This window comes from Nannospalax galili, unplaced genomic scaffold, assembly GCF_000622305.1.
Source record: "Nannospalax galili isolate Female #2095 unplaced genomic scaffold, S.galili_v1.0 scaffold450, whole genome shotgun sequence".
In the NCBI taxonomy this organism is placed as follows: Eukaryota; Metazoa; Chordata; class Mammalia; order Rodentia; family Spalacidae; genus Nannospalax; species Nannospalax galili.
In genome coordinates, this window is record NW_008329134.1 from 2973768 (window position 1) to 2990421 (window position 16654).

A 16654-nucleotide genomic window follows, 5' to 3' on the forward strand; every position below is an offset into this window, starting at 1 on the left:
ATTAATGATTTTTGGAGACAGAATATCACTGTGTGCCCAGGCTGGCCTAGAACTCGTTGTATAGCTCAGGGTAGTCTCTAGTTTGTGGTCTTTCAGCATCTGTCTCTGAAGCTCTTTGAGGACCATGATGCCACCATGACTGGGTAGATTTTTTTTTAGTTTTTTAAGAAAGGGAGTGGGGAGATACTCTAGAGACTGCCAGGTTTAAGTGTTTACATTAGATTTAGTTATATGCTTGTTTGTGTGCTTATAATTTAAATAATATTGATCTTTTCTCAGATCCAGGAGTTCATGTGCACTGTTAGTGTTTGTTTTGTGCTCATGTGCTTACAGTTTATTCTTTCTTGTTATGTATATAAGAAGCCATGGTTATGATTTTTAAAATTAGCATGTGAAATTTTGGGGGAGAGATTGTCTCCTGTTATTTTCTCAATGTCATCGTTACTCTGTTTCCGCTCAAAAAGTGCCAGTAATTCCTAGGTGGGTTTTGAAATGACTGCTGTGTTCAAGTATGAATTTTATGGAGATTTCATTAGTATGATGCCTGTTAATAAGACCAGCGAGACTACTTGCTTGTAACCTCCAGTTCATTATGAGAATTATACATTAATTTTGTCTGTTTTACTCATCCCTTCTGTTGTTTAATCATGCTTGCTTTTTTATTGTCAAGACTAATTTATTTGCTAGAGTATGAAGCTTCTAATTGGATAGCAAAAGAATGGGCCAGTAATGAAATCAACTACTTCAAAAGCCATTTATTATATGTATGTTGTTAATTATAATAAATCATTGTGTCCTTTTTTGGTTTTCTGTTATCTGTGGTTATCTCATTGCCCAACATCTTCACAAACAGATTGCATATTTTTTTGAGTGTGTGTTAGGTATAATCCTGAAAGTGTGAATTAATTTCATCACAGTTATGTGCTATTTTATGTTTGACCAGTTACTGAATTAACAGTGTTTGAAGTTTGTTGTTTTTAAAATAGAGTACTAAATAACCGTATAAAATAGTATTCAACTATTTTGTATTCTAAAGAGTTTTTAAGTGTTATATTTTCCATCACTCTTTTAGCTCATCATTGATGTATTTCTGTTATTTAGTGGTAATAATTTTAAGTGCTAGTATATACAAAAGAGTTAGTTACACTCATACCACAGGTATATGGTTTCATAATATAGGTTGTATAACTAAAAGGAAGAATGTGGAAAATTCATGATGGGTTCAGAAGAAACAAGAAATGTGTGAAATACTGTTAAATTAAGTAAATAGAAACCTTCTGAGTCCCTCATGCATTGTATCTGAGCTGAAAAGTTACATATTACACCCGTGGGCAGACGTAACTGTGAAAGCTTTAATTTCTTTACCAGTTTTTATCATTTAAATTGTAGTTTTATGCCTTTGAACATAAAGTATTAAAATCGTATTGTTATAAGGCTAAGTGAAATAGAGGTTACACTTGGGGTCATGTGCAAATGGAAACTGATATATAAAAATAAGGAAAAAAATCTTAAGCTATGGCTCAGTGTTTAAAAGATCTTGAGATATGGCTCAGTGATTAAGAGTGCTGGCTTCTCTTGCCAAAGACCAGAATGTGGCTCCCAGCACCCTTTTCTGGTGGCTGACAATTACCTGTAACATCAGCTCCAGGGGATCTGATTCCCTTTGTTGGCCTTTGTGGGCTTCCACACTCCAGTGTACATGCCTATACACAGGACGAACATCTACATAATTAAAAATAAAGTTTAAAAACTCTCAACATGAATAAATTTCCAATTCTGATCATTGTATTTGTTAGCAGTCATTAAAGTAAATTTACATTTTTGTAAAGCATTTGCATAATGGCTTAATATTTTTTTCTATAAGGTCTAAAGAAATAGACTGGCAGCCTTATTTTACTACACGCATTATAGATGATTTTGGCACTCATCTACGGGTATTCAGAAAGGCCCAGCAGAAGATAACCGAGAAAGATGATCAAGTTAAAGGTAGTGACCTTATTTCATTTGAAAATTAGGATTTAAAAATTCATTTTCTCTCTTTTTATATCTTCATTTGTTGTTTGCTTTTCTAGGTACAGCAGAAGATCTTGTAGATACCTTCTTTGAAGTTGAAGTTGAAATGGAGAAGGAAGTTTGCCGGGATCTAGTGTGCACTTCTCCCAAAGACGAAGAAGGTTTTATTTTTAATATAACTATTCTGAAAACAGTCACAGATTAGAGACAAGTTAGGAGAAGAAATCTAAGGTGAAATCTTTCTTATACAGGGCAGGTTGCATAGGGAAAACACTATTCATTTTATTTTAACTGTTGCAAGTAGCTTCTGCAGTTTCCATTTATTTATTTATTTATTTATTTATTTATTTATTTATTTATTTATTTGGTCTTTTTTGAGACAGGGTTGGCAGGCATGTGGAGGTCAGAGGACAGCTTGAATTAGTCAGTTTTTTCCTTCTACCGTGCAAATTCTGGGGATCAAACTCAGGTCATCAGACTTGGTGCCAAGCACCTTTAGTTACCTCACTGAATCCATTTGTCAGGATTGGTTTGCTTATTTCACACAGCATCAGGGTCTCCCTGTAATCCCAGCTGTCCTGGAACTCACTATGTAGACCAGGCTGGCCTTGAACTCACAGAGATCCGCCCGCCTCTGCCTCCCTAGTGCTGCATGCACCACCACGCCCAGCCAGTTTCCATTTTTAAAGGTTATCTTTAAAGACTAAGGGCCTTCCAAATGTAATAGGGACAAACATTTTATGACTGAACATTTATATTTTAAGAACTATAGTAATTTCTTTTCTCCTTGAATTTAATTTTTATACCTCAAAAGTGTACTTGTTACGCTAAACTATTTTCTAATGTTATAAGTAAATAATTTCAATAAATTTTTTATATTTATGGGACGTTGCGTTTTTTGGTGGGAAGTTAAATAAGTTTAAGTCTTACAATTAGGTCTTTATTAGTCGGCACAGGTTATCTGCTGAGCAAGTGTCAGCACATGAACAACTGCAGGAAAACTGCTATTCTGGAAATTATTCTCTTCACTCTTGAAAACATGCTAAACTTTTTCTTGCTCTTGCTATTATGTTCTTTCCTGTTCGCATTTATTATTAAATTCAATTTTTAACTGCCAGTTCGTCAATACTATATGAAATAATAGTTGATTTTTAACAAGTATATACAATGATTTGAATATTACATATGTGTGAGCTTTCTTAGACCTGTAGATTAGAAGAGGATATGTGTGCTCTGTTTTTATCTGTTGGACTGATTTCTTCTTGAAAGAATTATTACAGTTTAAGTGTTAATTTCTAAGTATGCAAAAATAATGTATGATAGCAGTGCAAAGTACATTGTACATTTAAAACTGCCTTGGAGAAAAGCAATTTTATTACTAAATTTTTTCATATGATAAGACCAGTTAAAACTAATGAGAATTTTAAAAGCATATTAGTTTGATTGATGAATACTATTTGAAGAACAGTGAAGGAATTTTAGAGAATACTTATGTGTAATAATTACTAAAGTCATAAGCTGGTATAACCAGAGGACTTTTAATGTGCCTTATAGTAAGAATAGGAAGGAGACTTTAGATCTTTCTAATATTATGGCTGTGTTTTCTATTTTTAGGATTCCTAAGGGATTTGTGTGAGGTTTTATTATACTTATTACTACCTCCTGGAGATTTCCAGAACAAGATCATGCGATATTTTGTCAGGGTAAGCTTAAATTCTTACCAAGTCATGACTTAAACTAGAGCAGTAGTTCTCAAAATCTTTGGCCTGAAGACCCAGCTAAGCTCATAAAAATTGTTGAAAACCCCAACAAGCCTTTTTAAATGTAGTATTTTATTTATAGTATTTATGTATTATAAATTTTAAAAGAAAATGTTAAAGCGTAAGTACGTACAAGTGTGCATTCCGTTAGCTCATTGATCAAGATATGCCATCTTGTGCATTTTAAAAGTCTCATCATAGGCTTGCTAGAGAATGAGAATGAAATGGTAAATAAAATCTTAGTATCATTATAAAATGCTTTTGACTCCATCCATTCATTGAGAAAGGACTTGGGTACCTTTTCCAAATCCCCCAGAGGTCACTGGCATATACTTTGAGAACTGCCTGGCTGAGAGTTTTGTGCTTCAATTATTATTTTAAAAAAAAAATTTTTTTTTTTAGAAATTTTACGTGTATGAGTGATTGCTTCATGTATGTAAGTGCACCCATGTTGTGCAGTGCCTGTGGAGGTCAGAAGAGGGCATTGGATTCCCCTGGGACTGGAGTTACAGATGGTTGTTAGCTGCCATGTGGGTACTGGGAATCTATCCTGGGTACTGGGAATTGATCCTGGGTCCTCTGCAAGAGCAGTCAATGCTCTTAACTGCTGAGCCATTTCTCCAGCCCCAGGTTTTCATTTTTAACAAAATAGACTTAAAAAAATTTTTTCTTCACCTAGTAGGGTGAAGAAAATTTAAAAAAAAAAAAATGTGTAGCCCACGCTGGCCTTGAACTCATGATCCTCCTGCCTTTTCAGCATATCCTACCAGCTTGCACCACCACAAGTGGCAAAAGAGTAGATCTTCTTGAAGAGAGAGACTCTAGATAGGCTGACTAAACCCCAGTGGATGACCTTGTACTGAGGGACATCTCGGGACACTAACTTTACATAATAGGCCTTAATACAAATGACAGAATGTATGGACTCCCAGTGGGGGGACTATGGGAGGGTGTCAAAGGGGAAATGGGGAGGGAGTATAAAGATTATTTTATTTATGAAATACACAAAAATTCAGTAAAAATTATAAAAAAGACATACAAGTAAAGGGAAAATTTTTCTCAATACTCCAACTTTACTTGAATTGGGCTAGATTAAAGTAATATTTCTAGACTGAAACTTTAGTATTTTATTATTTTTATTTTATGCGTATGAGTGTATTGCCTGCATGTATGTTAGGGCACCCATGTCGTGCAATGCCACAGAAGTCAGAAAAGGGCTTCGGATTCCCCTGGAACTGGAGTTAAGGACAGTTCTTAGCTGCCATGTGGGTGCTGGGAATCGAACCCGGGTCCTCTGCTAGAGCAGTCAGTGCTCTTAACTTCTGAGCCATCTCTCATGCCCCTAGACTGAAACTTTTAAAATAAAAAATTACTTTTCTTAATTGGACCATGACTAAGTTCGATGAGAACTGTAGTCCTGAATTGTATCCTTTTAGTATTAATTTTTGTGTAAAACTGTGTGAATGCTAATTTTGACTTTGGTTGCTGGTTGTGAGGTTGAGATGCAGGTTAACTAAAGAGTTTATCCTGGTAAAATGGGTTAAGTGAAAGTACATTTGCCTACAGTGTAAGCTTATAATCTCCTTAATCTTCCTTCCTACAAAGTACATACCAATTCCCCAGGCTTGCTTTGTGCCTGTGTGCTGTTTTCCAGTCTGTACAACACAATTTCACAATATCTGCATAACTTGAATTCAGTGTACTTCTCAGATGTATTAACAGTTCTAGGGTATGAGTGGTCTGCTTTGATAAGAAGAATGTAATAGATTAACTATATATGGTAAAAGCCAATTATTTAGGTGTAATCATTATCAAAAAGTAGTTAATACTAAGTATGTCTGCTACTAGATTCAGATCTACATTACCTCTGAATTAGTTCTTCAGTCCTGGGCCCTCTTCTTGCTTACCCATAGAGGCTTTAACACCATTCAAATGCTAATAAACTTTAAATTTATATCTCTAGTCTAGACATATCTTCTGAACCCCATACTACTCTGATGAATGGCTGATATGAAATTGACACTTTACTCATACACCTTTTAAACTTTTACTTGTCAAAAGTGGAAGCCTTACTGATGACTCCATATCATGCCCGCCTTTTAGTCTTTTCTTCATTCCAGTAAATAGTATGACCATGGAGCATGTTTTTGAAATCTTAAGAGTCCCACCAGAGGATCTGTCTGATGTGACTTTTATCTCTCTAGTCTTTATGACATACAGTGTCAAAGCCATATCTGTATAGTAAAGTGCAAAAAATGAATCGCATCAGTGTAGACATAGAGTCAGTTCTAAAAACAAATCAAAATTTATAATCAAGGAGTAAGGCAGAGATCAGTGGGTGGAAAGTTGCTAAGAGGCATGTGAAAGATAAAGGACAGTGGTAATTAGACATCTTTAATAGGATTCTAGCTAACAATAGGCCAGGATGATCAGATACCAAGAGTGAAAAGCATGAGGAATTCGATGAGATATTCAGAGTAGGAGCATTCTAGCTAAACACTTTTGGCAAGACTCTTGCTAAAATGTAATGATGAACAAAGGTTGAGGTCTAATTGGATTCAGAGTAGCCAATTAAAGTTTAGTTGAGAATAGAAGCTTTGTCAGCAGTCACTTTATTCTACTGGCTCTACCGATTTTCTTCCCCAGTAGTGCCATTTTATTTCCCATTCAACAATGAGAACTGTCTCATGTTGTTTTAAAATTCTTGACTTAGAATGTTTTTTGTTTCTCTTGGCTAGATAGTACTCATTTTTTATATCTCACTATCCCTTGGAGACTTTATTCTAACCACTAAATTTTAAGCTCTATTTATTTCCCTATACTGAAGGCAATGGCTAGGTCTTTTTCTTCTTAATATGTACCATATTTTAAAGTCATAATTTATTTGTTGTGTGTACTGACTTGATGCGTTCCTCTGTAATGAACTAACAACTGAGACCATACCTACTATCTATTTGTCTATGTCATTGTGTGCTAGTGGCTAGCACGGTACCTAGCACATAGCAGATACTAAACCAGAGACTCAACTGTGATAAAAGAGGAAATGCATTTGCCTTTTTGCTGGCTGTGGCACACATGGTATTGCAGAACTGTGAATGAAGACCTGCTTTGTGAAGAGAGGCTATTGTTTAAAACAAGTAGGAATGTAATAAGCAAATACATCTTGCTGTGGATTGCTTTTAGGCCAGTATTTAATTTTTTTTTTGATCAAATATAGTTGAGTAAGGAGAATTGTAGACCACATCATTCAACAAGTCAATTTATCAGTTTGCTTTGTCAGTAATTAAACTCAGATCTTTCCAAAAGTAATTTCTGCTTAGATTAAATAACAAAAGAATGAGTTCTTTCCTTCATGTGGAATTTTTGCTTAGATTGTATTCAACTAAGATAATTGCTATTTATAAATTACTTTCTTCCATTTACTATGTTTTAGTCACTGAAGGATTCATGACCTCAGTAATTTTCTGTCAGGCTGCCATGTTGGTAGCTGGTTCTGTCTTTTAGAGATTGAGAATCTTATGCCAGCAAAAGGGCTCAGATTGTAGAATCAATTTTATGTTTTTGTGTCTTTATTTCTGTTCATTTAACAATTGCCCCTCTTGGGCTTATGAAGATTGGAGGAGTGGTAAATAAATTTGAAGATACAGCCAAGTAAACAGATCAGTTGACCAATTCTACTCATACAAAGAGAATTGCTAGATAGTACTAGTGTATTAGAGAAACATAAGATATGGAATGTCAAAAAATACTAAGTGACAAATAATGTAAATACAGGGCATGAATGAACGATCAGAGTGTATTTAGTAGGATAATTGATTCTTTAGTAAGATCTTAAAAGGAACAGAGTTTTGAGAGAGTAGAGCATAAACAACTTCAAAGAATAGGGAGGTATCTAGAGTATGGCAAGTAGATAATAATAGTTATTTCTCACATTTTTTAATTTGGAAAGTATTCAAATGTAGGAAATAAGACATGAGACATTTGTGTACCAGCTACCCAGATTTAATCAGTATTGATATTTTGCTGTAGTTGCTCCATTTCATCACTTGAAATAAAAACAATTCTAAAATTGTCTTTCCTTTAAATGAATCTATTTACACCTTTATTCTAATGCTTTTAAAAACTATATTTATTATTTAATTTTGTGTGTATAAATGTTTTGCCTGTATGTTTGTAAGTACAGCCATGTTGTACAGTGCCCATGGAGGTCAGAAGAAGGCATTGGAGCCGCTGGAACTGGAGATGGATGGTTGTTAGCCACCATACAGGTGCTGGGAACCAAAACCAGGTCCTCTGCAATAGCAGCCAGTGCTCTTAACCGCTGAGTCATCTCTCCTGTCCCTCTAATGCTTTGTTTTTTAAAAATTCACACAAATACAGATTGTGCCAAAGGTGTCTTTTTGTTCTTTTTTGCTCACCTCTAGTTGTAGAGATTTATTTAATATTGTTTTGGCTCATCTTTTATTTTAACTGAGGCAGAGTAGCTCATCTTTTTATGAGACTGCATTCATTACATGTTTTCTGTTATCATAATTCTCTTATATAATCTTCTAGGAAGTTTATGTTATTGATTTAGAAGAATGCTAAATGAAATTATCTGTTTTAAAATTTATTTTTAGGAAATCCTTGCACGAGGAATTCTTCTTCCATTAATAAATCAACTCAGTGATCCTGATTATATTAATCAATATGTCATATGGATGGTAAGTATTTTTAAAAATTGACTTGTATTTGAAACAGTTTTTTAACTGTGAAAATACAATTTGGAGATCAGAGTGATTAAGAAACAGCTGTTTTCTAAACAACCTCTGCATTTCTAGTATCTTCCTTTCTGTGATGGTGCTGCTATTTATTTTAAAATGGTGTCTTTCACTGCCTGTGTAGGTGGATCATAAGTATTCCTTATGTGAAATGCTCGAGTTCCACAAATGCTCTGGATTTGGAAATCATTCCATTCACCTCGTGAGATATATAGAGGAAAAGGTTAAAGCTAAACATTTTATTGTAGCATGAAGGTAATTTTATTCAGTATTTTTAGTGTAACTGTTTTGACCTGTCTTGTGAGAACAGATAAGGAGTATTCCACTGTGGCATCATGCCAGTCTTCCAAAAGTTCTGGATTTTGGATTTTTAAATTCTAGATCCTTAACCTATATTTGGTTTTAAATGAAGCTCTAGGTCAGAGCTACTTAAATAGCTTGTACCTTACAATGTATACTGTATAATGTGGAAAATATGGACACTAGAATATGAATAATAGTCAGATCTGTGTTCTAGTTCTGTTTCCTTAAGTTACTTCATGTGTCTACACGGAGTAAATTGAGTTTTCACTATTGGACATGTTAGAGTTAGTACTTAGTTTACTAGGTCAGTGCTTTTCCACAATAGACTCACTCTCAAATAAGAGTTATAAACTTGTTACCTTCTGGGAGTATTTTGTAATATACTTCTAAATCTTTGATTTGTTTTCTTAAATACGGAATTTCCTTTCCATGCTTATCTTTTTTTTTTCAAATATAGTCTATTGTTCCTAAGAAAGAAATCTGTTGACTATTCTTTGATTTTTTTTTTCCTTAGGCATTATCAAACTGACCATTGATTTATTGCTATTTTAACTTTTATCTTTCCCACCAGACTGTGGGTAACATGTGGGCAGAAATCTTTCTTACTGATTTTGTATTCGTAGAGTCCTGTCTGGAGGTGGTGGAACCTGATTCTTCTTTTTAGTTCTCAACTGTTTTGGTACTAGGCTCTATGTCTAGGATCGTATTGTGTGCATGTGGGAATGGGGAATGACTTTACTTCTTCCTTCATATTTGTATCCCTGTTATTTCTCTTATTGCCTTATTATTCCAGCTCAGAATTCAGGTATTCCATTAAAAAATATTAGAGTGAGTAAGACATGTGTCCTGGTTCCTGATTTTTTTCCACTTTTTTTTTCCTTGTTTCACTTTTTTTCTATTTAGTATAATTTTGGCCATAGGTTGGTCATATATACCTTTATTATGTTGAGGTAAGTTCCTTGTGTACCTTGTTTCCTCAGTACTTTGTCATGAAGGGACACTGAACTTCGTCTAAAGCTTTTTCTTCATATAATATAATTCTATTTATGTGTTTTATATTTTTTGATTTAAGTGTATGGACCCATCCTCTGTATCCATTACTTTTGTGTTGCTGTGATAAAACACCATGATCAAGAGCAACTTGTAGAAAAAAGTTCATTTTTGCTTATTGTTCTAGAGAAATAGAGTCCATAATGGCAGGGACATCATGGCAGCAAGTGGCTGGAGCAGAAACCTGAAAGAGAGACCTGGAAGTGGACCAAGCCTGTAAACTCTTAAACTGGAGGAGTAAAATGCTATACTCCTCCATTAAGGTTCCACCACTTAAAAGTTCCACAACCTCCCCAAACAACACTACCCGTTGGGGAACAAGTGTTCAAATGCATGAGCCTATGGAGGACAGTTTTCATTCAAACCAGCACATTCAGCCCCTTAGCCCTCATAGGTGCATTGCCGTATCATAATACATTCCAACTTAAACTGTCCCCATAGTCTTTCAACAGTTTCAGAACTGTTCAAAAGTCAAATCTTTCTAAGACTCAGGCAGTCTCTGAACTGTGACTCATTGTAATATAAAAGTAAATAATATACAATGACCCAGAATATACATTCCTATTCCTAAAGGGAGGAGTGGGAACATAATGAGTTAATACTGAACTCAGAATAAGAACAGAACCCAATAGAACAAACACCAGACCCTGTAGCTCCACATGACTATTAGTTTTATTTTAATATTTGCTTTATTATTTTATGTGTATGAGTGTATTGCTTGCATGTGTATACGTGCACCCGTGTCATGCAATGCCTGCAGAAGTCAAAAGACAGTATCAGATTCCCCTGGAACTGTTTGGACAGTTAAGGACATTTGTTTGCTACCATGTGAGTGCTGGGAATCGAACCCAGATCCTCTGCAGGAGCAGTTAGTGCTCTTAACCACTGAGCCATCTCTTCAGTCTGGTGGCTTTAGTTTTAAAGGACTCAAATGGCTCTGCCCCTCCAACTTTGCTGCCTGCAACATACATTAGTCTCCTGCCCTAGTTTCTCGCTTGTATAAATAGCAGAGGACTTGGCAGGTGCCTCAGTCCTCTGGCATCTCCAGCTCTTAGGCTCTCCTCTGCAGCCCGTGCTCCATGTTCACAGCTTGATGTCATGGCCTCCCAGAGCCTCTTGACCTCTCAGGGCCTTTTAACAGCACTTGTAGCACAGACACATAGTGATTCACCTAAGCATCTCTCTGTACCTCAAAAGAAGAATCCATGACCCCCTTATTGTTGCATCTTTCATTTCTCCAGAGCTAGAATTATGGGGATGATACTGCCAAGTTTGGCCACCAGCTTGGGATATCTTCCTCTCCTCCAACCACATTAACAGCAGCTTTTGTGTGTTGAAGCAGCTGCTTTCTAGGAGCAAGTGATTTTTCTGTAATATCATCTAAATACAATGTGTCATGGAGAGGCTCTCTTGGGGTTTTCAGTGTCTTTTTCCCTATTTTTCCCTAAATTTCAGCAATTCATGTCTATAAATTCATAGAGAAAATTATTCCCTGTCTTTGTTTTGTATCTCATCTTCTCTACTGTGAAGCTTTAGGTTTGGTTTCCTGATTGTTTCTCAGAATTCTTCAGATTTATCTTTATTCTTCATTACTTTTGTTTTGTGCCTTGTTACCTATAATTTCTTTTCAATCTTCTCTTTAATCTTTGTTATTCTTTTTTTTTTCAGCTTGATTTAGTCTGGTTTTTTTTTTTTTTTCATGCTTTCTGGTGTGCTTTTTTTTTTTAAATTGGGTCATTTATCATTTATTTCCACCAATTGTACTTTCTTTCCCCCGCATGGTCTCAGTTTCCTTGCTGAATTTGTCCTGAATTGACTTTGTTATTTCATTTTACTCAAGATTTTTATCTTTAAAATTAGACTTTTTAATTCTTGGTCAAGTATTTCAACCATTTTAGTTTCTGCTGTTTTAGTTATTGAAGACAAAATACTACAAAGTTATTTACAGTAATAGAAACAATGCTACTGGCATAATTGAAATAGTACAGTCTTGGAATAAAACCTCATGCATATGATCAAATAATATGTGTGTGAAGCTTATACAGTTGAAAAGAATAATCTCTTCAAAAGATGGTATTGGGAAAACACCATTCACATGCAAAAAAATGAATTTGTAGAAGCTAGAGAGATGGCTTAGCAGTTAAGAGCACCGAGTACTCTTGCAGAGGAGTCCATTGGATTCCCAGCACCCACATGGTGGACAACAACCTGACCTCCATGGGCACTGCACAACATGGGTGCACTTACATACATTCAGACAATACCCTCATACACATAAAATGAAAATAATAAATTTTTTTAAATGAGTTTGTAACCTTTATGAAATATATAAAAGTTAACTAAATTCAGATTGAAGACCTAAATGTAATACCTCAAACCATAAAACATCAAGAAGAAGATTAAGCTGTCACAGTGCAATGGGCTGGGGTTGTCTGGTCTCTTGTCTTCAGCGCCCTTTCTCCCCACAACCTGGGTGCCCCATGCCTATATATGCAGAGACCTTAGTCACATTGGAGATACTGTGCAAAAGATGGGGTGAAACTTTCTACAAGTGGAGAACTTGGAAATGGAAACATTAAGTTGTCACAGACAAATGATGCTGATACAGAGAAAGAAGTTGTTACCATTGAGATGAATGAGCCAGTTCAGCTAACTTTTGCACTGAGGTATCGAACATTTTTTGCAGAAGCCAGTCCACTGTCTCAGTATGTCTATAGATGTGCCCCTTGTTATAGAGTATAAAATTATGGACACGGGACATTTAAAGTACTTTTTGGCTCCCAAAGTTGAAGATGAAAATAGTCTTAGGCCTTGATAGAATCCTAAAGAACTCAGCCTTTGAGAACTGCTTTTCAGATGCCAGCACATTCTGAGGTCATTTTCTGTCACCAGATTTGTACCTGAGTACATAATGTAGATGACTTATGTAAATAACCTATTTTTTGTCTCCATTCTCTACAATTTGTTTAAAGAATAAATTCCAAAAGTCAAAACTAGTCTTGTTAACATATATTTAAGCCTTAGAAATACTTGTGCTGATTTTTTTTAATAACAAAAGGGACTTGATGCTATGTGCAGTTTTCAGAAATGTTTTTCAATTTAAATGAACAACTGAATTTCAAAAAAATAAAGCATCAAGAGGAGGAAAGCAGGGGGAAAGTATTTTTGGATTTGACTGTAATTTCTTGGATTGATAGTGAAGCTGAGGCAGCAGAAGTGAAAACAGACAGAAATTTCAGCAAAAATGGCCAGCAAAGAAAACAATCACCAGAGTGAAAAAGTGATCTATGAAAGTGATACAAGTACTTGAAAGACCTTTCTCTGATTAAGTATTTCTATCCAACAAATACAAAGAACTCCCACAATTGAGCAACAAAAAATAAAACAAATCTGTACAAAGAATTTGAATAGATAATTCTCTAAAGGATTATAAAAACAGCCATCAAGTACATGACAATATATTCAACAACCCTAGTCATTATGGAAATGCAGATAAAAACCATGGTGAGCTACTGTATTATAACCATTTGGTTGCCACTACCCCCTCCCCCAAAATAGGATATGGAGTGACTAAAACCCTTATGCATGGATGGAAATATACATTGGTGTGTCTGCTCTGGTATGTACTTTGGAAGGTCTCTGAGAATTAAAACTAGAATTACCATATACTATGAATGCAATATAGTATCTATTCAGTATTATAAAGGAAGTAAATAAATCTTATATCTGTTACATGTTGAACCTTGAGATTATTAAACTAAGTCAAATAAGCCTATCAAAAGAGATTATGCAGGGATCTCCTTATTTGTGGTGTCTAAAACTATTCAAACTCTAGGAAACAAATAGACTATTAACTGACAGTGAAGAGAAGGCAAAGGAAATTATTGTTGAATAGTCATTGAGGGTCAGTTTCATAAGATGAAAAATTCCAGAATGTACTAAATAGCAACGTTCTTACAGTTTACGCTACTCTGGTGCACACCTAAAAGTGTTTAAGGCAGTAAATTTTAAATAGGTTTTTTATTATAATTAATTTAAAAATTATTACTAAGTTATCTTCCAGTGTTCTGTTACAGTTTTATATTTTTACTAATAATGTTTGACCTTTCTTGTTTCTCTGTAGAATAGCATCTAGCATTGCCAGTCTTTAAATATTAACCTGGGTATTCCTTTGTAACTAACATTTCCATGATTTAATGTAGTGAGCATCTGTTTGTGCAATCAGAATTCATTTCATCTCTTTTTGTTGGGTGCCCACTTTTTCCACTAGAGATGTACCTTTTAACTGCTGTAGAGATATGCATCGTGTACTCTGCCTCTGAATTCTTTGTCAGATACATAATACATGATGAGTATCCCTGTTTTGAGGTTTTGAGAATGGAAGTGTTTTGAGGCACTTCAAATTTCAGATTTTGGCATTAAAGATGTTCCACCTTTATTGAAGATACTTTCCTATGGACTGTGACTTTGGTTTCTTCTTTTAGTAATCTCTTTTGATAAGATCTTTTAAACTTCAGTGAAGTCTTATTTTCATATCTTAAGGGTCTTCTCTAAGCAATTTTTAATCTTATAAATGTGATATTATTATCCTAAACTTGTTCTTAGAAACCAAATAAATTTCATTGTATATTGTTTGTATATTTTACACACACACACACACACGTTCTGTTGTACTTCAAATCATTTCTTATGTATGTGTTAGGAATTTATGTTGGTAATTTATAACATATTAGTTATTTAATTGCTGCCTACCAGCATGCCAAATGTTTTAGTACCATTTGCTGACAAATCTTTTTCATAGATAATTTTGTTGTCATTTTAGATTAAAAAAAAGTTTCTTTTAATATAAAGTTGACAAATCTTTTTCATAGATAATTTTGTTGTCATTTTAGATTTAAAAAAAGTTTCTTTTAATATGTTTAGCTTTAATTTTGGATTCTAGGTATTTTCCATTCACTTTTTGTGCATTCTTGTACAAATATTATACTTTCTTGATGATGTTATAGTATTCTTCTATAGTAATTCTTGAGATTAAGGAATATGACTCTTCCACATTTTTCTGTGATTATTTTGATTATTCAAGTCTTTATTTTTTATGCAAATTTTGTCAACTTTTAAATTTTTACTAAAATCTAAAGTGTTTTTAATTATGATTATACTGAACCTGTAAATTAATTTGGAAAGAATTTTCATGTTGATATTTTGCTTTCTGATCTGGAGCTTTTTTAGCATACTTTTGTGATTTTTTTTTTTTAGTATATGGGTCTTATATTTTTCAGTACTGGGAATTGAACCCAGGGCCTACTACAGGCTACATGTGTGCTTTATCACTGAGCCCCTGAGACTGGCTTTCAAGGGTTTTATATTTTTCTGCAAAATTTTCCTGAATATTTTATAGTTTTTAAGAATATTAAAAATTATAAGCCAGGCGTGGTGGCGCATGCCTTTAATCCCAGCACTCAGATGGCAGAGGCAGGCGGATCTTTGTGAGTTCAAGGCCAGCCTGGTCTACATAGTGAGTTCCAGGACAGCTGGAGCTAGGGGAGACCCTGTCTCAAAAAGACAAAGAAAAAATATTAAAAAGTATAAAATACTCCTGTAAATGTGATTAGAGTTATATTTTGTAGTAAGATTTGGTAAATACATTTATCTTGTATATTTGTAACCTTTGTGTGTTAACTTATTAGTTCTAACTAGTTTTTGAAAGAGTTTTTAAAAAGCCCATTTATCTGTCTAATGTGCAGACAGGCTGCGTCCTGCCTTGGTATTCCCTATTATTCCTGTGAGGCTCCTGGAGTACTTTTTTTTTTTTTCTCTATAGAGTCACTTTCTTCTGGTACACAGTGAGGTTTAAGAATGGGCACAGTCCTGAAGACTACAGCACAGACTCCTTGCCTGTGCCTACAGGACCTTGCTGAGGGAGGTGCTGCCACTACCTCATCATTGAACATCATGTTAAATTCCATGTATAGAACATCTTAACCACAGAGGGATCTGGTAGAGATGGATCTTGTTTTACAAAGGCTCATGTGAGGTCATTGAAGTTGTAAAAGTCTATTTTTCCCTGTAAATGTATTTTTCACAGAATATAAGAAACACAAATGACCTGATCTGCCCTTTTTCTTTCCCAGTTCACTCAAGATCCTCACTCCACGTTGTATTGTTTTTGTGTCCAAAATAAACTGGGTGACTTTATTTGTATAAAATGCTTTTGCCACAAGAGGCGGTAATAAAAAAAAAGTCCATTTATATTCAATATGTTTATTGTTGTAGTTAGATCTATTGTTTTGCCTTACACTTCACCTAAAGGTATTTGTGAGGAGGGAAGTCTGTTTATTTCCTTTTCACTTATTTATGTTTATTTGTGCGTGTGTGTGTGTGTGTGTGTGTATGTGTGTGTGTGTATCAGTGTGGGTACATTTGTGCTACAGTGAGCTTGTAGGGGTCAAAGGACGAATTCCAGGAGTCGTTTCCTTCCACCATGTAGTTTTCAGGGAATTGAACTCAGGTTGTTAGGACTGATAGTGACTGATTGCCTTTACCCAACAAGCCATCTTGCAGGCCCCAAGATAAGGGGAATATAATTTGCGAATGTGCCAAACTTTAGGATGTTTTTTTTTTTTTCCTTTCCTTTTAGTTAATTGTATAATACTTAGTATTTCATTTTAGTTACATAGCTTTTCAACTGATATTCCTGCTTCCTCCTCCTCTTAGAACTATTTTATATTTATTTTAGTGGTTGTTGTAGAAACTAGAGTGAGCCTCCAT

General features: G+C 34.7%; 1 protein-coding gene across 3 annotated transcripts in view; it reads left to right on the top strand.

The window, feature by feature from the left end:
* Snx13 (sorting nexin 13) overlaps nt 1–16654 on the top strand; it is a 147300-nt gene that overhangs the window by 53671 nt on the left and 76975 nt on the right. For all 3 annotated transcript variants that reach the window (XM_017798032.2, XM_008832713.3, XM_029563341.1), the window contains 4 exons: nt 1865–1986; nt 2073–2174; nt 3628–3716; nt 8393–8476. In XM_017798032.2, the coding sequence (XP_017653521.2) occupies nt 1865–1986; nt 2073–2174; nt 3628–3716; nt 8393–8476 (397 nt within the window). The remainder of the gene's footprint in view (nt 1–1864; nt 1987–2072; nt 2175–3627; nt 3717–8392; nt 8477–16654) is intronic.